Genomic DNA, 26,856 nt, shown 5'->3' with positions numbered 1-26,856 from the left:
GGCATCTGTTGGCCTTTGTATGTCATCTATAACTTCCCCAAAACTCTCAAAAAATTTCATTCAATTTTTATGCCTACTTGTGATTTATCAAAACTGCATTGGGGAAAGTATTAATGTGGAATGGATAACTTATCCTTCTTCTGGAATGAAGCTCATCTAGAAATATTTAGAGTGGGTTTATCTCATGGAATCTTCATGGACCACTTCCAATATTATTGTATCTTCATATATGTGTGTTTCTGTCTCCCTCCTAAAATGTTCCCCATTAAGTTTTGATCACATAGTCATTCTCTTGAGAAGGAAGTGAAAGAATGTAAGGGCTTTAGCAGCGTTTTACTCTATTTATCCTACACCAGGGATAGTGACCAGAGTGAAGGTGGTATTGTGTCATTGTGTCCCCCATTTCTGAACAAGAAATATATATATATATATATATATATATATATATATATATATATATATATGATTTTATGGTTTAGCATCAAGATAGCACTTTTAAATTTTGAAGCATTTGGGATAACTTTCCCAGTTTAAGAGAGAATCTCAGAACCAAACAGTACTAACTTATGATAGTCTCTCTTTCCTCTAGAAATATTTCTTCTTTCCTTACTATAGTACACTCCTTCAGGGCAGGTACTGTTTCATTTTGATTTATTATATGTCAGTGCTTAGCAGAATGACCAATATATAGCAGGTACTTAATAAATTCTTAGTGATTGCTTATCTTTTCTGAAAACTTCCATATTCTGTACTTATTTTTATTCTGTAGTATACGCTTGTCATCATGTGAGAAATAAATCAGATACACCTGAATCAGAATTTACCACTGTCTATAAAACCTTTGACCTTCACTTCCTTCCTAAACTGCCTTTGTATGGAGAAGACAAACATTCACAGATACTTCATACCAGAAGAAAAGTGGAGAGCTTGGCAAAATCTATGTGGACCAGGTTCACTAAATCTGGAAATCTATCATGGGGCCAATATGGTACCCAGTTCAACCACTGACACAGATGTATCATTTCTTTCCTTGGTCCTTCTCCTGGGCATCTTCTTTGAAGTTTTGGACCTTCTTTTGTGTGAGTTCAGATGAATGGTAATAAATTACCTTTTCTTTACCCCTTACTGGTCCTCCCAATTTCTGTGAAACTCTCTTCTAAATTCCCAAATTGCTGCTATGAACTAGGGCAGTCCTATATAAATGCAAACTAAAAGTGTTTGTTATTATTGTTCTTATTCAGTTGGATGGCACAGAGAAGTGGAAGATTTAAAATCTAAAGGACTTGAATTATAATCCTACCTTAGTTATTTTGTAGCTGTATGACGCTTGACTAGCAACAGCTTCAATTTCCTCATCTATAAAATGGGGATGATAATAGCAGCCCCCTCATGGAATAGTTGTGAGGAATAAAAGCAAAACTTATGTAAAGCACTTTGCCACACCTTAAAAGCTCTATAAATGCTAGCAGTATTATTTTAACACTCTTCTATATATTATGAGTATATTTATACATATATCTGTATATATAGTTTTACATCTGTATATATATAAGTATATAAAACATATATGTGTATTTATACATGTGTATATACATATATATATACATCTCAATAACATTTATTAAATGCCTACTATGTGTTTGACATTATACCAAGTGTTGGGGTCCCAAAAAAGTAAAATAATGCTGATCTGAAGGAACTTACAATCTAAATGGAGAGACAACACACAAATATATATATATATATATGTATATATGTATATATGTATATATATGTGTATGTATGTATACACATAGGAAACAATCTATATACAAGATAAATAGGTAATAAAAGAGATAAGACATTAGAATTAAAAGAAGTTGGAGGTGTCTTATCGAAGGTAAGATTTTAGTTGCAACCTAAAGGAAGATTAATGACACTGTGTATGTGTTGGCACCTCTAAATTTTATTCAACTTGCGTTTGTCTTCCAGGAATGCCCAAATATGCAGAGAAACAACACAGTTCTAATAAGAGGTAAACATAAGCAACTTCCATAAAGTGAGAGATAAAGTATAAAGATTAAGAAGATTAAGACTGGCATTAGACTATCTAGTTGAAGTGTGATGTGGCTATTTTTAGTAATAATCCTTAATTGGATGATCATGATAGTTACCTGAAATTCTGCCTCCAGTGGGGAAGGCTCACTGGGTGGATCCCTCTTTTTCATGTTATTGAGATAAGAATGTAATTCCAGCATGCTCACTTCAGTTTCTCCAAACTGATTGTACTCTACCAAAGCCTGATGGATCAGGATATACTGTGCCTGATATTTCAAAGATAATATAAGCAGTTAATACAATTCATTTAAATATTTATTCATATAACATATTATTTAAAAATTATAGCTATATCACTAAAATAGTAACCCTTTATATTTCTATTGATGTTATAAATAAAAATAATAATTCTCATGCTACTTAAAATTAGTCACACTATAGAAATATAATACTGCTATTCACATCCCAGTATATTTGCTTAGAAAAAAGATTCTATTTATTACAGGTTACATATTATATTTTACTAATCCTTCCTCCAAATTTTTGTGATAGATTTACAGAAATTTGATTTACAACCAAATCTGTACACAAGCTCTTGAGTTGAACCATTCCAATTTGCAGAAAACAATTGTGAAACAGATTCAAGTGTAGAGAAAGGAGCACTCTTTCAGTGAAATCTAGCCACAAGTGGAGTATATCATACAGAGTGGGTGTTTAATCAATGGTTTTTATTAAATGATTGAATGAATGGGATCCAAGCAAATTGCTGCAAACTATGATTTGTTCTGTAACTTCTAGGGAATATGAAAAATAAACACTTTCTATCTCATGCAACCTATTATGAGATCCTCTTAAGTTCACAAAATATTTGCGTCATTGTTAAACACTGAAAACATACCTCCACTTGAACCATCAGGCATCTCTGTCGCCGAAGCCTCACTACATAGCCATAAACATCCACTTGATTTTCAGCCTCTAGTCCTTCCAACATAGCATCAATTCCAATGTAGGTACCAGTGCGGCCAACACCAGCACTGAAAAAATTAGGAAAACATGAAAACTTCCAGGAGAAAACAATGACATAAGAGTGATGTTAAATGAATTGGAGTTTATAGCATATGAAAGAATAAAATAATCTCATTATTGATTTTCTTCCTCATATGGACATTTTAAAAGGAGAAAGCCCTGACTATGTTTTAAGATGTTGACCTCTAAATGATGACCATTCTGGGATCACTTACCTGCAATGCACAACAATGGGACCACTGAAAAAGTTACTGAAGGCATTGACTCTTCGACGTAACTTGAGGAGCAGGTGAGGATCATCTGGGACTCCATGGTCAGGCCAGCTGGTGAACTGAATGTGTGTCACATCTCTTACAGTTGTTTTCTCTCTTTTCTAATTAAGATAAGATATTTTAATGAGACCATTTTTCTCAAAGAAAATTTTATCTATGTAAATACTGGAGAGAAGAAAGGAATATAGTTATAAAGTTATAGATATAATTATTGATAGACAAAGATGAGGAGATAGAGATATTTAAATCTCCATAAAATATGAAACTTTAATAATAGGATATAAAAGGATGCATAAATTAATTTTTTAGACATAATGATTTCCAGCTAGTGATTTGTTAATGAAACACATATAAGAGAAATAGGCATTTACTAGAACATAGTTATAAAACGGAGTTACAAAGCCTAAAGAATTTTCATACTGACATGCCAAAGAAAAGATACAAATTTTATTAAATGTCATCATATTCATCATTTCTCTAAATATGGCTTAGTAGGCCAGTGAATGGGCCTATTTAGCATATAAGAAGAATCATATTTCTCCAAACATGCAACTATTACTCCCTAAGAGCTAAGTTGCCCCCTAGATTAATGAGAACATTTGAAAACACCCACTTGAGATGTAATGATATAGGGTTGAGACACAGCAAATCTCTGAATACTCCTCAGTTTTGTTTGGATTTCTCATAATAGTGAATGCAGGAAAGGTTTCAATTTCACAGCAGTATGAGTAGAAATACATTTTTGGATGTATTTTGTTTGATAGAATATTTGTGTATAGGAGAGACAGAGAGAGAGAAGAGAGGAAAGGAGAGAGAAGAGGACAGGAGAAAAAAGAGGCAAATATAAAAAAAATAATTGTCATTGCTTCTTAGTACATGGTATCCACTAAAACATCCCAATGCATACTAAAATATCCTAAAAATGATGATGATGATAATAATAATGACCTTGCATCTTAATAGTTATTTATTGGGTGACTTAGTTTGTGGGTCACTATATAAATGAAATTTAACCAACAAAAGCCTTTAGAAAAGTCCTAAGCATTCATTTCCTTATGATCTATTGGCTTTTGTTCACAATGAAATAAAGAAATGAAAGTCTTAAAAGAAATAAACATAGAACTTCTTTTGGGGACGAATATTCTCTGAATATCACAGAAAGTAATTTTAGGTAATAGAAAGTATTTCTACAAATAAAACTTCTGTTAAATTTTCAGCTGCTGCATTTAACTTGTCATCATTACCTGCCTTCCAGCAGGATGTATTCTCCTTGAAAGCAGGAGCTATTTTTGTATTTTTCTTTGTGTATCCAGAGCCTAACCTCTTCTTGGCATGTAATAAATATTTAATAAATGAGTGTTGACTACTTTTCCATACTTAATCTATCTCTCCCTTTCCCGAAAAATCAGGCTTAGAAAATTTTGCACTGAGACTAATTGGCATAAAATATCTCCTAAATTCATTGGGAGTGAGAGGAATCAGAGGCATGTAATAAATACCTAGCTCACTCAAAGACTACTGAGGAAACTGAGTAGGAGAGGAGATGAACTGAGCCTTAGAATTCATTTGGATGTCACTTGTTAGAGAAGGAAAGAGAAGTTTTATTGATTTTCTAGTTAAATTAATTATTCTTGCTAATTAGTTGCTCAGGTCAGTTGTTTTTTTTATCCTAAAAATAAAAGGACTATAAATGCTGCCATTGTCTTCTAAGTTTGTCACCTGGAGACAAACCTCTAATTGCCCCTCCCATCAAACACATCTTCCTTGAACTTTGATCATTTTGTACTGTTGAACATAAATTAGAACATAAATTATATATTTACATGGTTTCTTTGATAATTGTTTCAGTTTTCCTCCCAAATGAATGTTGAATCCCCGAGGGTATAAATGATAGATTTTTTTTTCTCTTTTGAACATCTGAACTCTCTCTCAAAAATATATGTATATATATATATATATATATACACATATATAAATATTCATAAATTCCATTGACAGGTACTTCTTTGATCAGTGATTCAATATGACTCTGCCATCTTGAGAAACTTCATTAACAAGATGGATCAACCCAACATTGATTATAAAAGCTGGAAAATATAGTCCCACCAAAACCAAATATTATATTTCCATTGTTCATAATTGATACTCAGCAACATTTTTCCCCCAAATGATTGACAAATATTATACAACAGAAATTAACTTACATTTGTAACATTCAGTTTCTGTACAATGTAATCTGGACATATTTTGTGTTCATTAACTTTTACAATTACATCTCCATAAATTTGAGTGCCCTCTTCAATTGTTGGCCAGTATTCCGCACATTTGTTCTATAAAAATGAAAGTCACCAAATAAATATACTTTTTCTTAATAATTTTCTTTTCCAGTTAACCAACCTTTAAAATAATAATGTTTGTTCTTCCTTCCTGAAGAAGATCATGACATCAGGGAGGTGATGCCACAACAAGAACATGAATTGGATCTGATAAGGGGGTGCTGTGCTAAATCATCAGTCATACATTCTCCTCCAGAGTCATCGGGATTCAGTGAACAGATATGAATCAGGATGCCGAGAGATTGCCCTGGATGTGAGGCAATCATAGTTAAGAGACTTGTCCAAGGTCACACAGCTAGTAAATATCTGAGGCTGCATTCTAACTCTCATCCTCTTGACTCCAATGGCAGTGCTCTATCCACTGTGCCATCTAGTTGTGGCAACTTTTAAAAATGATATTCCTAAATCTAATATCTAATTACAACCCACTCACTGATCACTCATATATCTTCAGTACCTCCCTATTGATTCTAGAATAAAATACAAAATCTTCAACCTGGCTTCTAAAACTGTCCAACATATATTTAACTCTCTTCTCTTAGGTAGAATCATAGATTTATCTCTGTAAGGGAAGTAAGAGATAAATCTTCTATCCTAATTGTTTCACCTTACACATGAACCAACAAGTTACTAGAGAGGACTTGTTCTGGATCACATGAAGTAGCAGAACTAGGAATTTGAACTCAGGTCCTGAGATTAAAAAAATCTAGCTTGAATTTTCACTACACCATCCATGCAGCACCATTTCACATTACTCTCCTGCTCACAATCTTGGTCTACAAGCTCTTTTTCAACTTTAATATCCTTTTGGCCATCCTTAAATTTTCTATATCAGGAAAGTACCTCTTCCTCATCTCTGCCCTATCCTTCGGAGACTCCAACTTTGTGCCAGCTCCAACAGGAGGCTTCCCATCTTAGGAGGTCCAATGGATAGAGCACTGGCCCTGGAGTGAGGAAATCTGAGAGTAAATCTAACTTCAGATACTTGTCGCTTATTAGTTGTGTGACCCTAGACAAGTCATTACACTATGATTACCACACTTCCAGGGCCATCGCCAGTTGTCATGATCCATATCTGGCCACTGGACCCAGATACCTTCAGTGGAGAAAATGAGTCTGTTGACTTTGCACAACACTCCCTCACTCAAATCTAATTCATGTGCCAGTCATGGCATCATTTCCCTGATATCAAGGTCTTCTTCAAGAGTGAAGGACTTCAAAAAGTTCTACCTACCTCTTGAAATTACTTTGATTTCATTCTGTATTCCTGTGTTTTATGCTTATTGAATTCCCTACTGCCCTTCCACTCCCCAAAAAGAACATTATTCCTTGAGACAGATTCTATTTCATAATAAACAAAAGAGGTTAAAACAGGTTAGTAAAATATGTTGAAATGAATTGATTTTTATTCCTATATAATTTAAATCATATTAACTATTTATATACCCTTAAAGAAGCATCTATGCACAAAACTGTGGTCTTTGAGGGTCATTCTACTACAGAATTTGATTAAACAAATCACTGGAACCTCACTTCCCTCTCCAAGGCTTACTGCTTATTGTCACTCCCATTCCTTTCTATCCCTAACTATTCAATAAAAGGATGATTTTTCACAGGAGTGTTCATATTAGAATAAAACCAAAGGGAGAAAAAGAAGTGTTTATTAGCATGAATGGATAAATCACTGATGGAATAATTCCAGGCATCCATAAAGAATTTATTTAAGGGTAAGGAACCTCCCTTAATTCTGAAATCAAGTCTATATTATATGGTTACATAATTTTCTAAAGCATCATGCTAAAATCAGTGAGATGTGAGTGAGTCAGAAGCAGAACTTGAATCCGGATTTTTTTCCCTGATTTTAAAGTTTTACCATGCCACATATGTACATACATGTCTGTATACTAGACCAGACCTATGATTTTACTATTTTCTCTTAGAAGTACTGGTCTCCTTCAAAATGTATTCAAATGCTATCTTTTTATGAAAACTTTCAGTATAATTTACAGATGCTAGTACCTTTCCAATCCAAATTATTTTTTTTCAATTTGTATGTATTATGTTTCTACTTATATAAATAAGTGTTGATTCTCCAAAGGAAAGTAAGATCCTTGAAAGCAGGGACTATTTCACTTTCATGTCTGTATAACTGATGTTTCATGCTTATGAACTAATTGATATAGGGAACTTCTGATAAGGAAACCTCTTATTCTAATATAACTCTCCTCTGAAACTTACATTCATTCATTCATTCATTCATTCATTCATTTATATATTCCTCCATCTGCTCATTCAATATATTCCTCCATCCATTTATTTATTCATTTATATATACATCTATCCATAATCCCTTCTCTCCATTTATTTATATACTCATCCAACCATTCATTCATTCACTCATTCAGTTATATATTCATTCACCTATATGCTCATTCATGAATTCATTTATAGAGTTAAGTGTTTGTTTATTTCTCCATTTATCCAATTTTTTATTTATTTTGTCTTTAAGCCTAGGTCTCTGTATATTGTCAAAGCTGAGGGGCGGCTAGGTGTTGCAGTGGATAGAACACTGGCCCTGGAATCAGGAGTACCTGAGTTTAAATCCAGCCTCTGACACTTAATAATTAACTAGCCGTGTAGCTTTGGGCAAGCCACTTAACCCCATTTGCTTTGCAGAAAAAAAAATCTAAAAAAAAAAAAAGCTGGGACTTCTCATGGGTCTTATCTCACTCTTAATGATATGGGAACTTGGACCTCCTACCACATTTCTGATCTGGACTAGTTCATTACTCTTTAATAACTTTGTGGTCTCCTGAATTTGGAGACTCACCATATTAATGCTACACTTAGAGTGAACACCCAAGCCCATGGTAAAATCAGAACTCCCAGCTCCAGAGATTCCCATCAGCTGCAGACTCTTTGGTAGCTAGAATTACAGAAGTATACTATTAATCCTAGTTGTAATTTTCAAAATGTCCTTCCAGAGGAAGAAACTCTTTCTACCAGTGCTTGTTGATGCTTTTTCTCTAATATGTTGTTAAAGAATTACCTAGAACACCGAGACATTAATCACTTCACCAAGGACCTACAGTCACTTAGTATCAAGTATGGAACTTGAACTCAGTTCTTCTTGGGTTTGAAGGTCTCATTCTATTGATTATGTAACATTGTCTCTCTGGAGTAGATACTACAAATAATATATCCTCATTTTAAAGAAAAGGAAACAAAGGTACAGATAGTATCAGGAGCTTACTCGGGGACACAATCAGGGCAAAAGTCAGCCTAAAAAAGTAGGATTCAGACTCAGGTTTTCCTGTCTCTAGGACCAGTGTACTCATATCTATTCTGCCACCCTGCTGCATCTTGGTTGTTGTCTTCCCCACTTGATCTTTTCCCTCAGAAACTCCCAGATCCCATAATTATGAAACTCTCACCCGGTTTCCTTCTTCACAGCGAGTCACCATAACAATAACAGTTGCTTTCTGTTCCCAGATCATCCTCCAAAAATCACCAACAGTTTCTTCTCTGGGACCTAGAAGATAAAGAAACATTGACTGATGAGGCTTTCTCATCCCAATTGGTAATGATGATGACAGTGATGATGATGATGATTTTGATGATTTTGATAATGACAAGGTTGATGACAATGATGATGATAGTGTTGAGAATTGTGTTTTAAAGCACATATGGTATCTAATTTGATTCTCACAATAATCTTAGGTGGAAGGTTATCATATCATATATCATATCATATCATATCATCATCATTTTACAAAAAAGAACTAAGACAGAGGTTAAATGACTTGGCCAGGATCACTCAGAGGGTTTTTGAGGTAATATTTTTGGTTAGATCTTCTTGGCTCCCCAAGACTCAAAAAATTGTATCACTAAGTTATCCATCAAAACATCAAAGGCTTATACAGTATCTTGTCATCTACCCTACCACTGTTCCTCTGTTCCATTTCAGGAACAGAAACCCTCCAGCCTGGGCCACTGGAGACCATCCCCCTTAGTTAGCTGAGTGCCTATTAGTTACCGAATATTATACTAGATGAGGGCAAAGAACCATAGCAATAGAAAAGTCCCTATCCTCAACAAGTTCATGCACCACTGAGGATCATCTATATTTCTAAGAATATAAAAATAATAGGGATTTAAATAGGGACTTAACTTGTCATTTTATTGTTATTAAGAACTCACAGGTGAGTAAACTCATTAAAAAAGCAGGTTGACATTTTCGCTGCAATTCAGTGTTTAATATTTACCAAGGACACTGAAATATTAGTTATTTGCACAGAATGTGACACAAATGGAACTTAAATAAGTGTCTTCTTGGTTTCCAAGGCAGTTCTTTATCTTAAGGCATATTGCTTTAAAACCTAAAATCATGAATTTTGTTATTGCTGTTCAACAGTGTCTGATTCTTCGTTATTCCATTTGGGATTTTCTAGGAAAGATACTGGAGTGATTTGTCATTTACTTCTCTAGTTTATTTTATAGATGAGGAAATTGTAGCAATCCAGATTAGGTGACTTGTCCAGGATCCATAACAATTAAGTATCTGAGTACAGATTGGAATTCAGAAAGAGGATTTTTCCTGACTCCAGTCCTGGCACTCTATCAATTGTACTTTTTGGTAACCCTAAATACCTAAGCACACCCTAATTTTAGAGGTGGGAGATCATAAAAGGTTGGTATAGAAAATAATATGTGCTCTGACTTCAAAAGATATTTTGGAGCTCTACCCTGGGAATGAGCCATTCGGATTGGCAATTAAGTGAGTTAAAACTCACCTCAGTTCACTCTAACTAGCCAATAACAGACGGTCCTTCTAGTCATCTCCCAGTAGATCAAAGCCTAGTCAGTGCCAACATGGTCTCTTCCCCAGAGTCACTAACTTTCTGTCTCTTGAACGTTACTCTGGTCACAGTAACCAGATCAATATTATCATTGCTACAAGAAAGGAAATGTTAATCTACTACCCTGTGACTCCACTCACAATTTTAGTGAATATCTAGATAAAAACACTGTTGCTTGTTTTCCACTTCCTTTTAATGGTACATCTTCCTATTAGAATGTAAACTCCTTGGAGGCAGGAATATTTTTGTCTCTAGCAGAGTGCCTGGCACATAAGAGATATTTGATGGACACTTGTTGACTAATCTCCAAAAAAATTTTAATGTGTAAAAATGAAAAAAAGAAAAACATTGAAAAATGATGCTATTACCTTGGGCAGCAATATATTTCCTTGGTTCTTTGAAACCCTGTTTAAAACACACACACACACACACAAGTATATTCTATTGATTAGATTTCAACAGCAATGACAACAATAACAATACTATTAATAAGTGGCATTTTTAGAACACTTTATATAACTTTCATGTTGGCAAAATACTTTACATCTCATTTGAACTGGCTAACAACTATAGCACATAGATCCTACAGATCATAATTGTCAATTTTCAGATGAGGAAATTGAGACCTAGAATAATCAAGCAATATCTGGTAGTATGTATCAAAGGCAGGATTTAAACTCAATTCCAGCATTCTATCTGGTACAATTTAATGAGCATTTCTCCTTGGAATTATAGTAGACATGAGAGAAGATCACCTTGAATATTCCAAATCTACATTATGAAATTTTGGGATATTGTCAAGTTAGAGAAATTTTTTTTGACCAAGAAACTTAATTTGCATTTGAAATGACCAAGCAGCTTAATCTGAAAATGACATTTGTACCAAAGATGTATTTTGATTTTATGTCCATCATGAAAATCAGAACTTAAAGATGATTCAAGATATCATCTCTCTCTCTCCAGCTTATAAAACTATCCCAGACTCCAAAACAAATATGTTCCTGAACTAGTTGAATTCTCCAGATCTGTTTCGATCTTCTCATTTCTTTCAATGTCACAGTCTTGAAGTAACATGTTTTATCTCACTATGAGAATTTCTGAATTTCTTTACAGCTTATTAGTTAGCTACTAGATTCATGTTTTAACCTGATTTCCCTTTCACATTACCCGGAATGTAAAATTTATCAAATTCCACAAATTTTCTTTCTTGTCATCAAATTCAACATTTTCAACAATAAAATCTAAGCATGAACTCTGACTCATCTCAGTCCTTCACTTTTAAGACACAAGAATGGTCTACATGAGATCTTATAGGAAATTTACCAATTTCTTTCCTTTACTCCCCAGAGTACAATCAAAGAATTAGAACTGGAAGTGGCCTTAGAGTTCATCTCATCCAACCTTTTATTTTACAGATATTTAATAATTTCCTAGATTATTAAGTATAAACTCCTAATTATCAGGCATCATGAGTTCCTTTATTTATTAATTAGACAAATATTTGTTGTGTGTGTATTTACTACTGAGCAAAGCTTCCTTCTTCCCAAAATATTCAGGTGTCAAAATCCATTTCCTTTTTTTTGCTGATGCCAAAGAAATGTATTATTTGAAGGGCTACTTATTTGGATTTTTATACTACCTAGAATAATTTTTTTCTTCCTATCACTCATTCCTAAAAGAGATCTCCTATCCACAGATCATTTCTTTCTACCTGATGTAGATAGGTATGATATGCCATGCTACTTTCTTCAATCTTCTCAAGTATGAATTTCACATTAACCTCCACAAATAAAATGGCTGACCTCTGCATTGTTTACACGTGTATTATATATATATATATATATATATGTATATATATATATACATATATATATATATAAAATATAGCTAATTGTCCTTCTATATAGCTTCAAATCCTCGAAGACAGAGCCTGCATCTATGATAACTTCATTGCTTTTCAGAAATACTTGAAGGCAAACATTTTTTAATAATGTGGATGCTCACTCTACATACTCCTATAAAAATTCTTATAGCTGCATGTAGATTTCCACTACATCTAATTTCTACATTAGTAATTCTAGGCATTTCTAAGGTAGTAGAATTTAAAATGCATAACGTTTTCTGGGCTATAATTAGAACTATCATAACTATATTAAATTAATTCTCTGATGACAAGTAAAATGAAAATGGATGGCATTTATTGTAATTCTCTGAAATAACAAGAGAAATTAAGAAACTGGACTGTTGTTTTAACTTACATCCACATAACTGGCATTTATATAGTCTGATCCAGCATCTCCATTTATCTCAGATAGTTCAACACGATTATGATCATCTAATCATGGAATAAAAGAAAAAGAAAAGAAAAGCAGTCATGAAATTATGAACCACCACGTGGCATACATAGGTTTTTTGTTTGTTTTGTTTTTCTGATATACATGATTTTATTAATGTGGAAATCTCTGTCCACTCAAATGAATGGGCAATAACTTATAGAAGCCATTGAACTTAGAAAATAGAATCTTAGAAAGTTTCCTGGGGTGCTAAGTGATTAAATGATTTGTCTGTCCAGGATCACACACTCAATATATAAGAAAAGCAAGACCTGAATTCAGGTGTGACTTACTCCAAGACTAGGCCTATAATTATTACATTATATTGCCTCTCAAGCTAAGTTAGCATAATAAGTTTTGACTGAACAGAAAATCAACTACTACCCACAAATACTTACAGGGAAGGATGTCAACATAACGATTTTTGTTCTGGTTAAAGGGTTTGCGTGCTTCTTTGCTTGAAAACTTGCTAAATATTCTTGGAATGCTCTGAAAGACAAAATGTTCCTTCATCTCATAATGTATACAAAATAACTTCTATCGGTGACAATTACCCTCCTGTCTGAATGAGTAGTTTCCCAATAAATCTGATTATAAAAAATTTAACCAATAAGTAACTTGTTTAAAATGCTAAAGTTTCCCCCTTATGGAATCACCTTAGGAGTGAGTGAAAGTTGATGAAGAAAAGGATTGAAAAATGAATTTATAATTTCATTTCATACTTCATTTTTAAAGATGATAAATAAAAATATGTATGTAATATTTTAACAAAATTCATATATATATATATATATATATATATATATATATGTATTGTGTATGTAGTCTAATGCTAGCCATCTCTAGGGTGGGGGAGAATGGTAGAAACGGGGAAAAAAAGAAAAAATTATATACATGATAACTTTATTATATATTTATAAGGAATAGCAAAATTGTGCATAATAGATTTACAATTTCAAGTTCTATCATCTTTTTTATTATTTGGAAATGTTTGTTTTATTCCATAAATTAAAAATGAAGTTTTTAAAATATGAGGAAAAAATTAAGGAAAAAAATTTATTTGATTATTTAAGTCCCCTCCATGGCTAGTATTTTCTCTCTATTAATTATATTCAACCCATAATATAGTTATCTTTTTCCTACATAGCTGTTTGCAAATTGTCTCTCCCATTAGACTGAGATCCTGGAAAACAGGTACTGTCTTTTCTCTTTCTTTGTTATCCTCAGCCTTTGTCCAGTGCCTACACAGTGGGTACACAATAAATAGTACTTACTGATTTACTGACTGTGCAATATGGAGTTTCTAAAACAACCAAGTACAATTCATCACATAATATCAAATGTCAAGGCAAGTGTGATTTAATATTTTTAATGCTGAATTATTGATATATAGATTATTTTGATTGCATTTTAAAAAGATACATACCTGAAATTCAGCCAGAAAAAGTCTTCCTTCATCAGCAATCTTCCTCTTATATGTCTCCAGTAACAACTCTGCAGGGATTGGCTCCACATTCATTATCTGTCTTTCATCATCTTTAAATAAATTTTTTTGAAAAATTCAGTTATTTTATGTGTCTCTGTTCATTTAGGACAAAATAGAAATTCTTTAGTCCATCATGTATAGACCCTGGCAGCCTAACTACAACCTACTTTCCTTCCTTCTCTGAGTATCTTTCTAGGGTATCTTTCAGCATTTTATTAAAGACACTGATTATGGAATGAAGCAAATCAACTAATGAATAAAAACACTGAAACTAAGTGCAAAGATCTTGTGTCCGTTCTTATTCTCCCGAATATCACTGTTCACTTATTTTCATGCCTCTATAAGTGCTTTAGGACATTTATAGGAAAAGGGGGACTTTGGTTGCTCAGTCATGAAACAGTTCCTGTGACTTTTTTAATAGGCAGCAAGCACTGTGGAGACTGGAAGATCTGAGTCCACTTCCAACCATAGATATGACCCTGGGAAAGTCACTTAACCCTATTTGCCTCAATTTATTCATCTATAAAATGAGAAGGAAGTGATGAATCTGTCTAGTATCCTAATTAACAAAAAAACCAAATGTGGTTAGAATGGAACAGTAATAATATCTCTGTTCATTTAGGATAAAAGAGAAGCTCCTTAGTCCCACAAGGATAGATCCTGATAACCTGCTTCAACCCACTTTCTTTCTTTCTCTGATTACCATCTATCTATTCTCTATATAGCTTGTGTCTGCCCCATTTGATTTGTCTCCCCCATTTGAAATTAGGAAGGAAATAAGCATTTCCTAAAAATACCTGTGATAGAGCAGACAAGTGTGCCTAAATTCTATACATTTATTCTCTCCTTTAATACTCACAATGACCCTGAGAAGTAAACACTATTTCTAATCCCATTTTACAGTTGAGGAAACTAAAGCAGACAAAGGTATAATGACTTGCCTAGGATCACACAACTAGTAAGAATCCACTGCTGAACCAAGTGAACAATGTGCACATCAACAACAATATTGTGAGATGAACAACCTTGATGGAAGCCGCTGCTCTCAGCAGTCCAGAGAGCTAGGACAACTGTATTAGACCATCTAAGGATTATGTTATCCTCATCCAGAGGAAGACAAACGAAACAAAACACACACAAAAAAACAACCCCCTTCAGAATCTGATGAACACTTTATACAAATTTTCTCTTATGTATGTCTTTCCCTTAATCCTAATTCCTCGTACCAAAAATAACTAATCTGTAAACGTGTTTATCAAAATATGTATGTACAACACTAACCTGAATGTTTCTTTCTTGCTTAAAGGAGGGGCTGGGTGGGAAGGGAGGGCAGAAGGAAATTTTGTAACATAAAAATATTCATGTGCATGTAGATGAAAATAAAGAATAAAAAGAAATCTGAGGCTGATGTTGAACTTAGGTCCTTTTGATATCAGGCTCAGCATTCAACCCACCTAAACTGCCTCAGTCTCACTCTTTAGGGCAGGAACTATTTTTGTTTTTCTTTGTATCCCCAGCATTTAGGACAGTATCCAGCATGGAATAAGTTTTTGAAAAATTAACAGAAATTTATTTTATTTCAATCTCATATATTCTACTTTAAAAAAAAAGAAAGAAAATATCCCTTAAAATGAATATGTGTGGTCAAGCAAATCAAATTTTCTCATTGGTCATGTTTAAATATATGCTATTTTACTGAGTAATGGGTAGAAAATAGAAAGTATTACTTTTTTTCATTTGAAAACACTTGGAAAAGCCTGGAAGATCCCATCAGCCTTGAGCCCCTACCTTATCACTTCCTTCTGACCTTCTGATTGGAGTATGGAGGTATGACCTAAAATTTCAATCTGAGGAGAGAAGTGCTGAATCAAGTTTTCACCTGGAAGTACTTCTTTGGGAATCTGGGAATTCTCTATCTTTTCCAATATTCCCCTACATTGGGTACTTTCCTCATTTGTTTCCTTCTAATCCAACACTCCCCACCCACGAGCTCAGGTTTTTCAGCTTCTTTTTGTATATTGTTTCCCCCACAAGACTGTAAACTCAAGACCAGGGACCAACCTTTTTAACATATTTGTATCTCTACTTCTTATCACAATGTCTAGACACTTATCATATCTTTATTTACTGAGAGACTCATTTTTGTTGACTGAGAGTTTATTGACTGATTGAAAGACTGATAAACTGAATGAATGAGAGACTTGCTCTATCTCATATTTTACATGAATTAAAGTATTAAGTGAGCAAAAAGCAGCAAAATTAATTGGAGAAAGCTCCAGTGGGAAAGGCTCAGCTATCATTGATTAATTCAATATTTATTGTCCAGTATATACATCAGGCTCTGGGCTAGGAGCTACAAAATGAATAAGATAAAGATACTGTCACTAAGAAATTTTAAAATTTTGTGATTACTAGCTTTCTAGATGTTTCCAGGTTCCAATCTTTAGAAATATCAAACTCATAAGACAAAACTGTAGCTCTGAGAAACCCAAAGGAAAAGTACTACTTCTATATGTACATGAAACACCAGACTGTATGGGACTGCTTGAGTAAAAGCCCTTCCAAAGACTGAGTGGGTAAAACTATTTTAGTTTAGCAGCTCTTGATATTCCATGTTGGGAAATAGCTCCATTTTGAACATACAGTTTTCTATTTTCTAACTATAGTTCTTGAAATCTATCACTTATTCTATAATGAACTAATTTAGAAAGTTGAAGAAAGTTCTACATAGGAGGAAAATTTGTTTTGTTCCTGAAAAAGGAAACATACCCCATCACTCTAAGCTCCCTATTATGCAGGCCTAATCATGTCTCTGCTCTGCTTAAAAATCTTGGGTGGATTTCTGTTGCACTTTGAAGAAATTGCAAATCTTATTTCCAGGCATTCCTAGACCTTTAGTGCCTGACTTCAACCTTCCTTTCCAATTTTATTTTCCTTCTTTTCAGTTTTATTTCACTCAATTCCTTATTTTATGCTCTGTCTAGGCATGCTGCACAATTCTCTTTTTCTTCCTCTTTTCTTCTAGGTGCCTTTCTTTCTGCTCTTGCCTGGTTTTGGAAAACTCTCCCTTTCTTCCTCATACATGGCCAGTTTTAATATTGCCTATCTTTCAAGGCCTAATTTTTTTTAGGTTTTTTTTTTTTTTTTTTGCAAGGCAAATGGGATTAAGTGGCTTGCCCACGGCCACACAGATAATTATTAAGTGTCGGAGACCGGACTTGAACCCAGGTACTCCTGACTCCAGGGCCGGTGCTTTATCCACTGCGCCACCTAGCCACCTAGCCTAATTTTTTAATGAGTGAAAGGGTAGATTAAATTCTTATCAAAAATTTCTACAGCACCTTAGAGACCATATTAAAGTTGCATGTGTCAATTGTACCAGCAAAAAACTTTAAGAACTTACCTCTTTGAACAAGTCCTATCTGTTCATCTGGACTACTGTAAAAATAAGAAACATAAATTATAGCATAATACTAGGCATCATTATTATCTTGTGACTTTGCAATTGGTAAGGTTCTAGTCAACCCAAATTATTTTTCCCATATACATATATAAATATATATATATATGTATATATATATGTATATGTATATGTATATACATATACATATACATATACATATATATATATATATACATATAGTGGCATGTTAAAATATTTAATTCTACTCAAATACCCCTAACTTCAAGTCTCTTGATTGGCCCAGGTCCGAACTGGCTGATAGGTCACTTATGAACCTATCACATGTCTTATGGAGTCATGACTTTTTGGTTAACAAGCCTAACTGTAATTTTCTCATTTGAAAAGAAATGGCTTACCTTGATCTTTTTTTGTGCAGATCATAGATTTTATAAAGAACAATTAGCAAGGCTATTGATGTCACAATAATCAAAAATATCAGAAACATGATCAATGCATGGGAGTTATCTATAAAGTAAAAATAGTAAAGGAAGTTAGAAAAACTTAATCAAATATTTCTGTGAATTATCCTTAAAGTATCATTTTAAGAAAACTAACATTTCCTATACGGTTCATATATTTAACCTTGTACCAAGTGAAGCAACCTAAAACCTAAAATAAAAATCATCAATAAGACTAAAGTAGCACAAACACCTGAGTTCATGTAATTTATATATAAACAATGTCTATGTGTCCAAATCAAAGCATACATAAAACATTTTTGTAATATTAATTCCAGATAAAATTCATTCAATAGCTATGAAGTACAAGGTACTGTACTCCATACTAGGCTTACAAAAACATGGCACAATCCCTGCCTTCAAAGAGAATGCAATCCAGTAAAATATGACTGGGATTACTTTTACTAATCAGCTATTTCTGTTGTCCCAGGATAATCCTAGATAAGTTTAAAGAGGAAATATCATCCAATATACTGTTATGGATAGATTTTTCTTTTCTTTGACAAACTATAATTTACTAATTATACTCCTAATCCATTTCTAAAAAAATAGTATATATCTATAATGCTTCAAGGCCTCTCACCTATCTTACATCTTTTTTAAAAATAATTCTAGAATTATAGGGTTAGAAGGGATCTATAACCTTATTATTATCCCATCAGTTAGGAAGTAATATATACCTGGGCCTGACCTTTTGCATAGAAGAAATAGATGGCCTTTTAAATGGTGTAATTTAAGAGACTTCAGACATTTTTCCATATCCAATCAGTCTTCTGATGTCCTAATATCTTTAGTCCCTTTACAGGGATGCTTCTGAATATCACAGTATAAAATATACATAAATTCAACACATGGAGATAGGGACTATAATTGCATTGATAGAGAGGAAGTCCTGGAAGGGGAAACTCTCTACTATAATGGTTGTCATCTTCTCTAAAACTGATAGTCTTAGAACACTGACTTGTTCACAGAGACTAAGAGATTTTCCTTACACCTAGATCTTTCTGAATCTGTGGGTAGTCCCCTCTTTATCATACAATATTTTTCTTCCTCTTACTAATAACTTCGATTCTTAATTCAGTTCAGCAGATATTTCATGTACATAGGTGATGTTATTTTGGGAAAGAGAACTAAGAAATACCATAGGAATGTTTATACATATATATATATATATATACATATATATATATATATCATATCTTTACACTATACATACAAATTGCATCACATTATTTTTTGTTTTCTATTTTAATTTCTGTTAGGATTAATAATTTCTTTCTATTCATTTTGATTTTGAGGATTCCCTTGAGATGAATTTAAAAAAATCTTCAATTTACTATTTAAAATAATAACAATAACATTCATAAAGTGTCTCAAAGTTTCTAAAACATTTTACAAATATTATATCATTTGATTCTTATAACAACCCTGGGAGGTAGGTGCTATCATTACCCTCACTTAACTGCAGCAGACAGCAGTTGGCTCAGTTAATTCTGCTGTCCCAGGATTATCCTAAATAAATTTAAAGAGGAAATATCATTATGTTGACTGTTATGGATAGATTTTTCTTTCCTTTGCCAAAACAAATCATGAAAACTATCCACTAAATCTGAGAGGGAATTTAATCTAGATCACTTGGAGAGACATTAAGAGGGACAAAGATTTATATTGTTTTGCCTATTATTTCACAGAATCTTCAATTTAGAAGGGATAACAAAGGCCATCTTGCCCAAACAAGCTGTCTCAAAATCCCCACCATGAAAAGCCTGCTTCTGTAATCTCTAATGCATACTTTCTTTTTACCAAAAAACATCCCTTCACTTTTGATTGCGAGTGGGCATTTTTCCTATACTTTACTCAATATACACACCACAGATGTGTCATAGTGAAGAAAGTTCAATTTTTAAAAATGCAATTTGAGAAGTTATAAATGTCATGCAATTGTTTAAAAATATACAAATGTTAATTTTTTTGCTTGTTTGTTTGGTTTTTTTGTGAAGCAATGGAGTTAAACAATTTGACCCAGGTCACATAGAAAGAAAATGTCTGAAATTAAATTTGAACTCAGATCCTCCTGACTCTACAGCAGTGCTACCTGCTGGCAAATGTCCATTTTTAACAATACAATATTATCAACAACAGTACTAGTTAACTACATTTAATAGTTTTATATTATATACATAATTATATAGATGTATATGAAAAATACATATAAAAATATGACTTACAGCTTGTTTTTCCTTCTTGAGAATCTGCTTCTCCATAATGTTTCGAATTGTTAGCATAGAGCTGGATATCAAACAATAAACATATATGCAAACAAAATTTTTAATTTTAATATTATAAATATGTACCTCATAATGTAAAAATTAAAAGTGATTTTCATTTAGATTATACTTTTAAAATAAGACAATATTTAATTCTCTGGGCATCATCAAATAAATGTTATGCCAAAGTACTATTTTTCCCTAAAGAAAATAATCTAAAAAGCCAAAAACTGTGGGATAGAGCTCTACTCCTTTCTATGCCTTTCCCTCCCCTCCATTCACTCTGGGTCATAATTTTCTTCATATGTAAAATAAATTTGGATTTGATGGCCTTTAACTTCCTCATAGGGCTAAGTATGAGTTAAATTATGCATAAGGAATAAAGATCTTACAATGTTTTTACATTATACTGCTAATAAATTTTAAGTAAACATTAATATATGTATGTATACAAATGTATATATATATATACATATAAATATGTGTGCATGTAGATGTGTGTGTGTGTATTCAAGTGAATGAGGAGCTTATAGGGATGGTGGTTCTGAACAAAAATGTTTACAGTAATCTTCCTTAAAACTATCAAATGATTCATCAGCCTAGACTCTTACTCACTTTGGGTAACTATTTTCTATTTAGCAAGTAGCAAGTCAACTAGTGTCAGCTAATGATATATGAATTGGTAACAAGCTATAGATTGACAGTTGATCAAAAACATGAGTAAAAATGTTTCCACCTTAAATAGCATGAATAGGAACTCCTTCCGTTCTAAGCATAGTCATGGAGTCTAATCACTCCCATTATAGTGGTTTATTATTAGCAAAAGTTAGGATCCATCTTTGGTCCTCTGTATTTAATGATCAAAGCTAAATTTTGGCCACCCTTAATCAAAGCTACCAGTGAAAAATACTCATAACACTAAACCCACAAAAAATAAAAATAAAGGAATGGAGACAGATTTTGGGGTTAGAATCCTGAAAACTCTTCATCTGAAGAGATGTCAAAAATCATTGTAAAAGAGCAGGGTTGGCATCAAGGCTAAAGAGACACACTGATGCATTCTATTAAAGAGTAGGGAAATAGCTATTCAGTCAGGAAAACAAGATCTACAATAATGATTATTGGCTATTTGCCAGTTCCATTTCTTTTTATACCATGTAAATAGTTGATACCCTGAAAGGAAAATGCATTTGGAATAATATTTCATAAAACAAATATATACTGCTGATTTATAGTAAACAAGGTATGTGTTTTTAGTTTAAATTTTACTTTGCTTGTTTTTTCCCCCAGTAAAGGTGAAGAGTCCATACTAAGTCATTCATCCTATCTCATTGCAATACCCTTGTGAAAAATAGCAAACCTTAACAAAATGCTTAAAAGTATAATCTGTGGTCACAGAGCAGAGATATGTCTATTGACATATAGAACAAACAAACAAACATACCCTTATAAACTGAACTTCTAGAATAGTTAATATAATACATAGAGAAACCTTTGACCTTTTTCAAACTTGGCAAGGAGTCTTCCAAAATTGAGAAGCTAAGAATTTCTAAATTAAAGTAAAATTCATATAAAAGCATGCCATGCTTTGAACATGAGACTCAGATAAATTTGAAATTTGGATCAACAAAGCAATAAATATGAATTAAATTTCTCTCAAAGTCCAGAATAATGAACCAAAGATTTCAGATTTTCAAGAATTAAAAATGTATCTTACCCTAAATATATGTATGGTCATGAATGGAAGATTCTTCAGTTCAAAGTAGCAAGTTGTATTTTCATAGCTTTTATTAGTATACTCAGATGTCACAATCAAATGGTAGGTCAAATTGGGACCATTCTGTTTGTCTGGCTTCATGCATGTAACTAGCATACCATTATCACCTATAAGCTTGACCTTCATACCATTAACCTTACTTGGTTCTGTTTGAAGAAAGAATGACATCTTTTCAGTTTTCATTATTCAAAAGTCAAGTAAAATATATCAATAATCTTTTAAGTTATATACAAGATATTCAATCTAATAATGGTTAACTATTTAGTCCTGGATAGTAATGAACATAGAAAATAAAGATTTGTTATTTTATAGGCATTTCCCCACAAGAAACTAGTACAGGTTTTCATTTACACATAAATGCATGTGTTTTCATTTTTGTACTATAAAGTCATATGTGTATGTGTACATAAATATGTATATCTATTAATATATGCATACATATGTTACTGTACTAACTTTCTATTGGCTGCTAATCCTACTGCTTGGTATAGTGTGGGTGATAAGCAATCTCCTTTCACAGCTCTGTAATACCTTTTGGATTGATGCATTCAATGCAATAGCATCTGTAAACAAAAGCATCTAGATGTCTTCTACGTGTGTGTATAGGGAATCCTTCTTCCATTTGAACTCTGACAAACACCTTTGGCAAGAATATTCCTTTATATTATGCTTTATTTGATGTTAATAAAAGATTACTAAACAAAATTTCCTGTTATTGTATCTATCAAGAAATTCTATATAATCTTAACATGTGAACCTGAAACACACTTTCATAAGAAAGCTATTTTTTAATATCTATCTTTGTTCTATGGAATCAAATATTTTAAAATTATTGTAAATAACTGACATATTGGGATTTTGCATACCATGAACTTTTTTTTAATTGGGCAAACTAGATATATAGCATTGTACTTAAAACTCCCAAACATGTTATCAATACTCATTAGGTAATTTGTCATCAGTAATTGACTTCATTATGCTTTCCTCTTTTGGTTGTTGGGTTTTTGTTGCTGATTGCTTTTTTTGTCAAATTTTAGTAATAATACCCATAGTGCCTACCTTTCTGATTTGTTCTCAGGTCCATACAAGATAAAATATGTAAAACATTCTGAAAATCTTAAAATTATATGTATTGTCAGCTAATGAATGCCTATAAAGATATAGTCTGCCAAAAAATGTTATTTGTGAAAATCTTTCTTGTGCCATGTCATGATTTCATCAGGGTTGTTCTTTTTATTTGGTAAAATACTCTCAGAGGTTTTATTTAATAAATGAGAAAGTAAGTGGCTCAATCAATAGTAACCATTTTCCAAGCAATCTTTCATTTACTTAGTAATTGTGTCAGAAATTTTTTCTACCATTTTACATCTTCCTATCCTTCATATTATTTGAAATTCAATCTCTAAACATATTCAAACTCAAATCACCACTTGCACAGATTTTTCTCTCAATTTATCTGGTGTGGTACTGCAACTCTCTCCATTTTCTTTAGTGTCATTTATCTCCTCAGTTAATAAATTGGGGGCTGTGATATTAAAGTGTCAATGTAATGACTTGGTTACCATTTATGATAGTGAAAAAATTAGTCATATTCATCTTAACAGTGGTCTCTGTTGTCCTTTTTTCCAATTTCATCCTTAAATTTTATTCATATTGTTTGGTCATATGCTAAGAAAACTAAAAATAAAAGATGTGAAATTTAATATCTGACCTGAAAAAATATTGAAATTTTTGAGTTGCAAGGTTTATGTTATATAAAATAATGTTGATTAATTTAGCAATATAGATTTCTAGCACCCTTGATCATTAAGAATATCATTTTAGTTCCTGAAGAGAATGACTAATGGTAGTTATAAAACCAATTATCTGTGTAACATGAGGCAACAGATATGAATATGCTTTTTATTATATTCATTATTGTTATTATATAGTAGAGGGGAAAGGACAAATTGATATTTGGTGATTTTCTATTTTTTAAAGATGTTAAGATTATGATAAAACAATGTTACTTGTATATAATAATCATACATATTTCTCTGTGTCAATAATAAAATTATAATTAACAATTAAATGATTTTTGAAAATTATTTCTACAAAGCACTTTACATATCTTAACTCAATTGAACTTCATTACACCCTTGTGAAATAGCTACTATAAAAATTATCTCCTTTTTACAGGAGGCTTACATGTCAATAAACTGTCAATAAACTGGCTAATAGATCTCAACAGAATAATTAAATACTGGTCTTCCTAACTCCAAATTCAATATTCTATATTCTATTCACTATTATATGGTATCTATTAAAAATAGTTAATTTTTTTCCAATACCAAACAATGATCTTTTGGGGACAAAAACGATAAAAACAATTTAAATAATATTTTAACATGGTGATACTAATATACTAATTTTAAAAAAATAAAATGTGAATTTTATCTCTTATTGAAGGAAATTTAGGGATAATAGAACAAAAAGGGTAAACATTTGCAAGAAACACTGCAAGAGAAAAAAATTTGTTTTACTATAGAATGATTTCCTTCCAGAATCCTATCTCAAAAGTGTATTTATAAAATGAAAAATACTTTTATTGAGTTCAGAAGTATTTGATTTAAAACTTCATTTAACAATCTCATTGTAACATAAAAGTAGAATGGCTTTATCATATTCAAAACCAGAAATTACTGCTGTTCTTTCTGAACTAAAAAAAAAAAAAAACTTATAGGTCCCTAGAAGTAGCTCCGAAAATGGTTGCACAAAATCCCTGAAACTTAGGACAGAGTACCCTTCACCCTGGAAGCAGAGCTTTACTTTGACAGAGTTAAAAATCAAGAAATAGGCTGGGGAAATAAGCAAAAAGGATGAAAAAATAATTCAATCCTGGAATGTTACTATGGTGACAAGGAAGATCAAAGCACACTCAGAAGAAGATAATGAAGTCAAAGCCCTACATTCAAAACCTTCAACAAGTCAGGGCCTGGACAAGTTCAAAAGGATTATGAAAATCAAGTAAGATAGGAAGAGGAAAAATTTAGAAGAAAAATAAGAAGAATGCAAGACAAATCATGAAAAACAAGTCAATAATTTGGTAAAGGAGATGCATACAAAAAATTAGAAGAAAATAATACCTGTAAAAACAGACTGGGCCAAATTGCAGAAGAGGTACAAAAAATCTATTTAAAAAAAAGAGCTGACCAAATGGATAAGGAGGCACAAAACCTCACTGAAGAAAATAATTCCTTAAGAATTAGAATTGAGCAAGTGGAAGCTAATGACTATGAGAAATCAAGAAAAAAATAAAACAAAATTAAATAAGAAGAGAAAAGACAGTGTGAACTATCTCATTAGAAAAACAACCAACTTGGAAAATATATTCAAGAGAGATCATTTAAAAATTATTGGACTACTTGAAAACCATGATCAAAAAAGGAAGGAAGGAAGGAAGGAAGGAAGGAAGGAAGGAAGGAAGGAAGGAAGGAAGGAAGGAAAGAAAGAAAGAAAGAAAGAAAGAAAGAAAGAAAGAAAGAAAGAAAGAAAGAAAGAAAGAAAGAAAGAAAGAAAGAAAGAAAGAAAGAAAGAAAAAGAACTTAGACATTATCTTTCAGGAAATTGTCACTGAAAATTGCCCTGATATTCTAGAACCAGGGGGTAAAATAGAAATGGAAAGAATCTACTGATCACCTACTGATCCCAAAATGAAAACTCCCAGGAGTGTTACAAAACAAATTCCAGAACTTTCAGTTCAAGGAGAAAATATTGTAAGCAGCCAGAAAGAAACAATTCAAATATCATGGAACCATGATCAGAATAATACAAGGGAGATCACTGTTTGGAAAATGACATTCTGAAAGGCAAAACGAACTTGTGTTACAACCAAGAATCAACTAGCCAGCAAAACTGATTATACTCTTTCAAGAGAAAAGATGGATATTCACAGAAATAAGGCAATTTCAAACTTTCCTGATGAAAATATCAGGAACTGAACAGAAAATTTGATCTTCAAATAAAAGTCACTTGAGATGAATAAAAAGGTAAATAGGAAAGGGAGAGCATAAGGGACTCAATTTAAACTGGTTATATTCCTTCATGAGAAGATGAAACTTGTTAACTCATAAGAACTTTCTCTGTATTAAGATAGAAGAAAGATTTATAAATAGAGGACACAGGTGTGAGTTGATTATAAAGGGAATATATCTAAAAATAAAATTAAGGGGTGAAAGAAGCACTGAGAGAAAGGGATGGGAGTTGTAGAATGGAGGAAATTATCCCAATTAATAGAGACAAGACAAAACTTTTACCGTGGAGGGGATGAGGGGGTACATGAGGGAAGTGAATACACCTTATACTCAACAGAATTAGCTCGAAGAGGAAATAACATACACACTCAGGCATATAAATTTATCTTACCCTAAAGAAAAATATAGAGGAGAAAGGGATAAGAAAAGAGGTGGATGATAGAAGGGAGGGCAGATTAGGGGAGGAGCTAGTCAAGAGTAAAACACTTTTGAGGAGATACAGGATGAAAGGAGAGAAAGAAAAGAATAA

At 32.5% G+C, this 26,856-nt stretch overlaps 1 protein-coding gene across 5 annotated transcripts in view; it reads right to left on the bottom strand.

Moving 5' to 3' along the window:
* PTPRC (protein tyrosine phosphatase receptor type C) overlaps positions 1 to 26,856 on the bottom strand; it is a 138,522-nt gene that overhangs the window by 20,873 nt on the left and 90,793 nt on the right. For all 5 annotated transcript variants that reach the window (XM_074222295.1, XM_074222297.1, XM_074222296.1 and 2 more), the window contains 13 exons: positions 22,255 to 22,460; positions 20,499 to 20,559; positions 18,169 to 18,277; positions 17,753 to 17,787; positions 14,290 to 14,399; positions 13,262 to 13,352; positions 12,789 to 12,865; positions 10,899 to 10,935; positions 9,106 to 9,203; positions 5,540 to 5,665; positions 3,279 to 3,436; positions 2,936 to 3,071; positions 2,154 to 2,303 (listed from right to left, as the gene is read on the bottom strand). In XM_074222295.1, the coding sequence (XP_074078396.1) occupies positions 2,154 to 2,303; positions 2,936 to 3,071; positions 3,279 to 3,436; positions 5,540 to 5,665; positions 9,106 to 9,203; positions 10,899 to 10,935; positions 12,789 to 12,865; positions 13,262 to 13,352; positions 14,290 to 14,399; positions 17,753 to 17,787; positions 18,169 to 18,277; positions 20,499 to 20,559; positions 22,255 to 22,460 (1,394 nt within the window). The remainder of the gene's footprint in view (positions 1 to 2,153; positions 2,304 to 2,935; positions 3,072 to 3,278; positions 3,437 to 5,539; positions 5,666 to 9,105; positions 9,204 to 10,898; positions 10,936 to 12,788; positions 12,866 to 13,261; positions 13,353 to 14,289; positions 14,400 to 17,752; positions 17,788 to 18,168; positions 18,278 to 20,498; positions 20,560 to 22,254; positions 22,461 to 26,856) is intronic.

This window comes from Macrotis lagotis, chromosome 2 (assembly GCF_037893015.1).
Source record: "Macrotis lagotis isolate mMagLag1 chromosome 2, bilby.v1.9.chrom.fasta, whole genome shotgun sequence".
Classification (NCBI taxonomy): Eukaryota; Metazoa; Chordata; class Mammalia; order Peramelemorphia; family Peramelidae; genus Macrotis; species Macrotis lagotis.
Note: the sequence above shows the minus strand (reverse complement) of the source record. Positions and strands in the feature narration are given on the sequence as shown.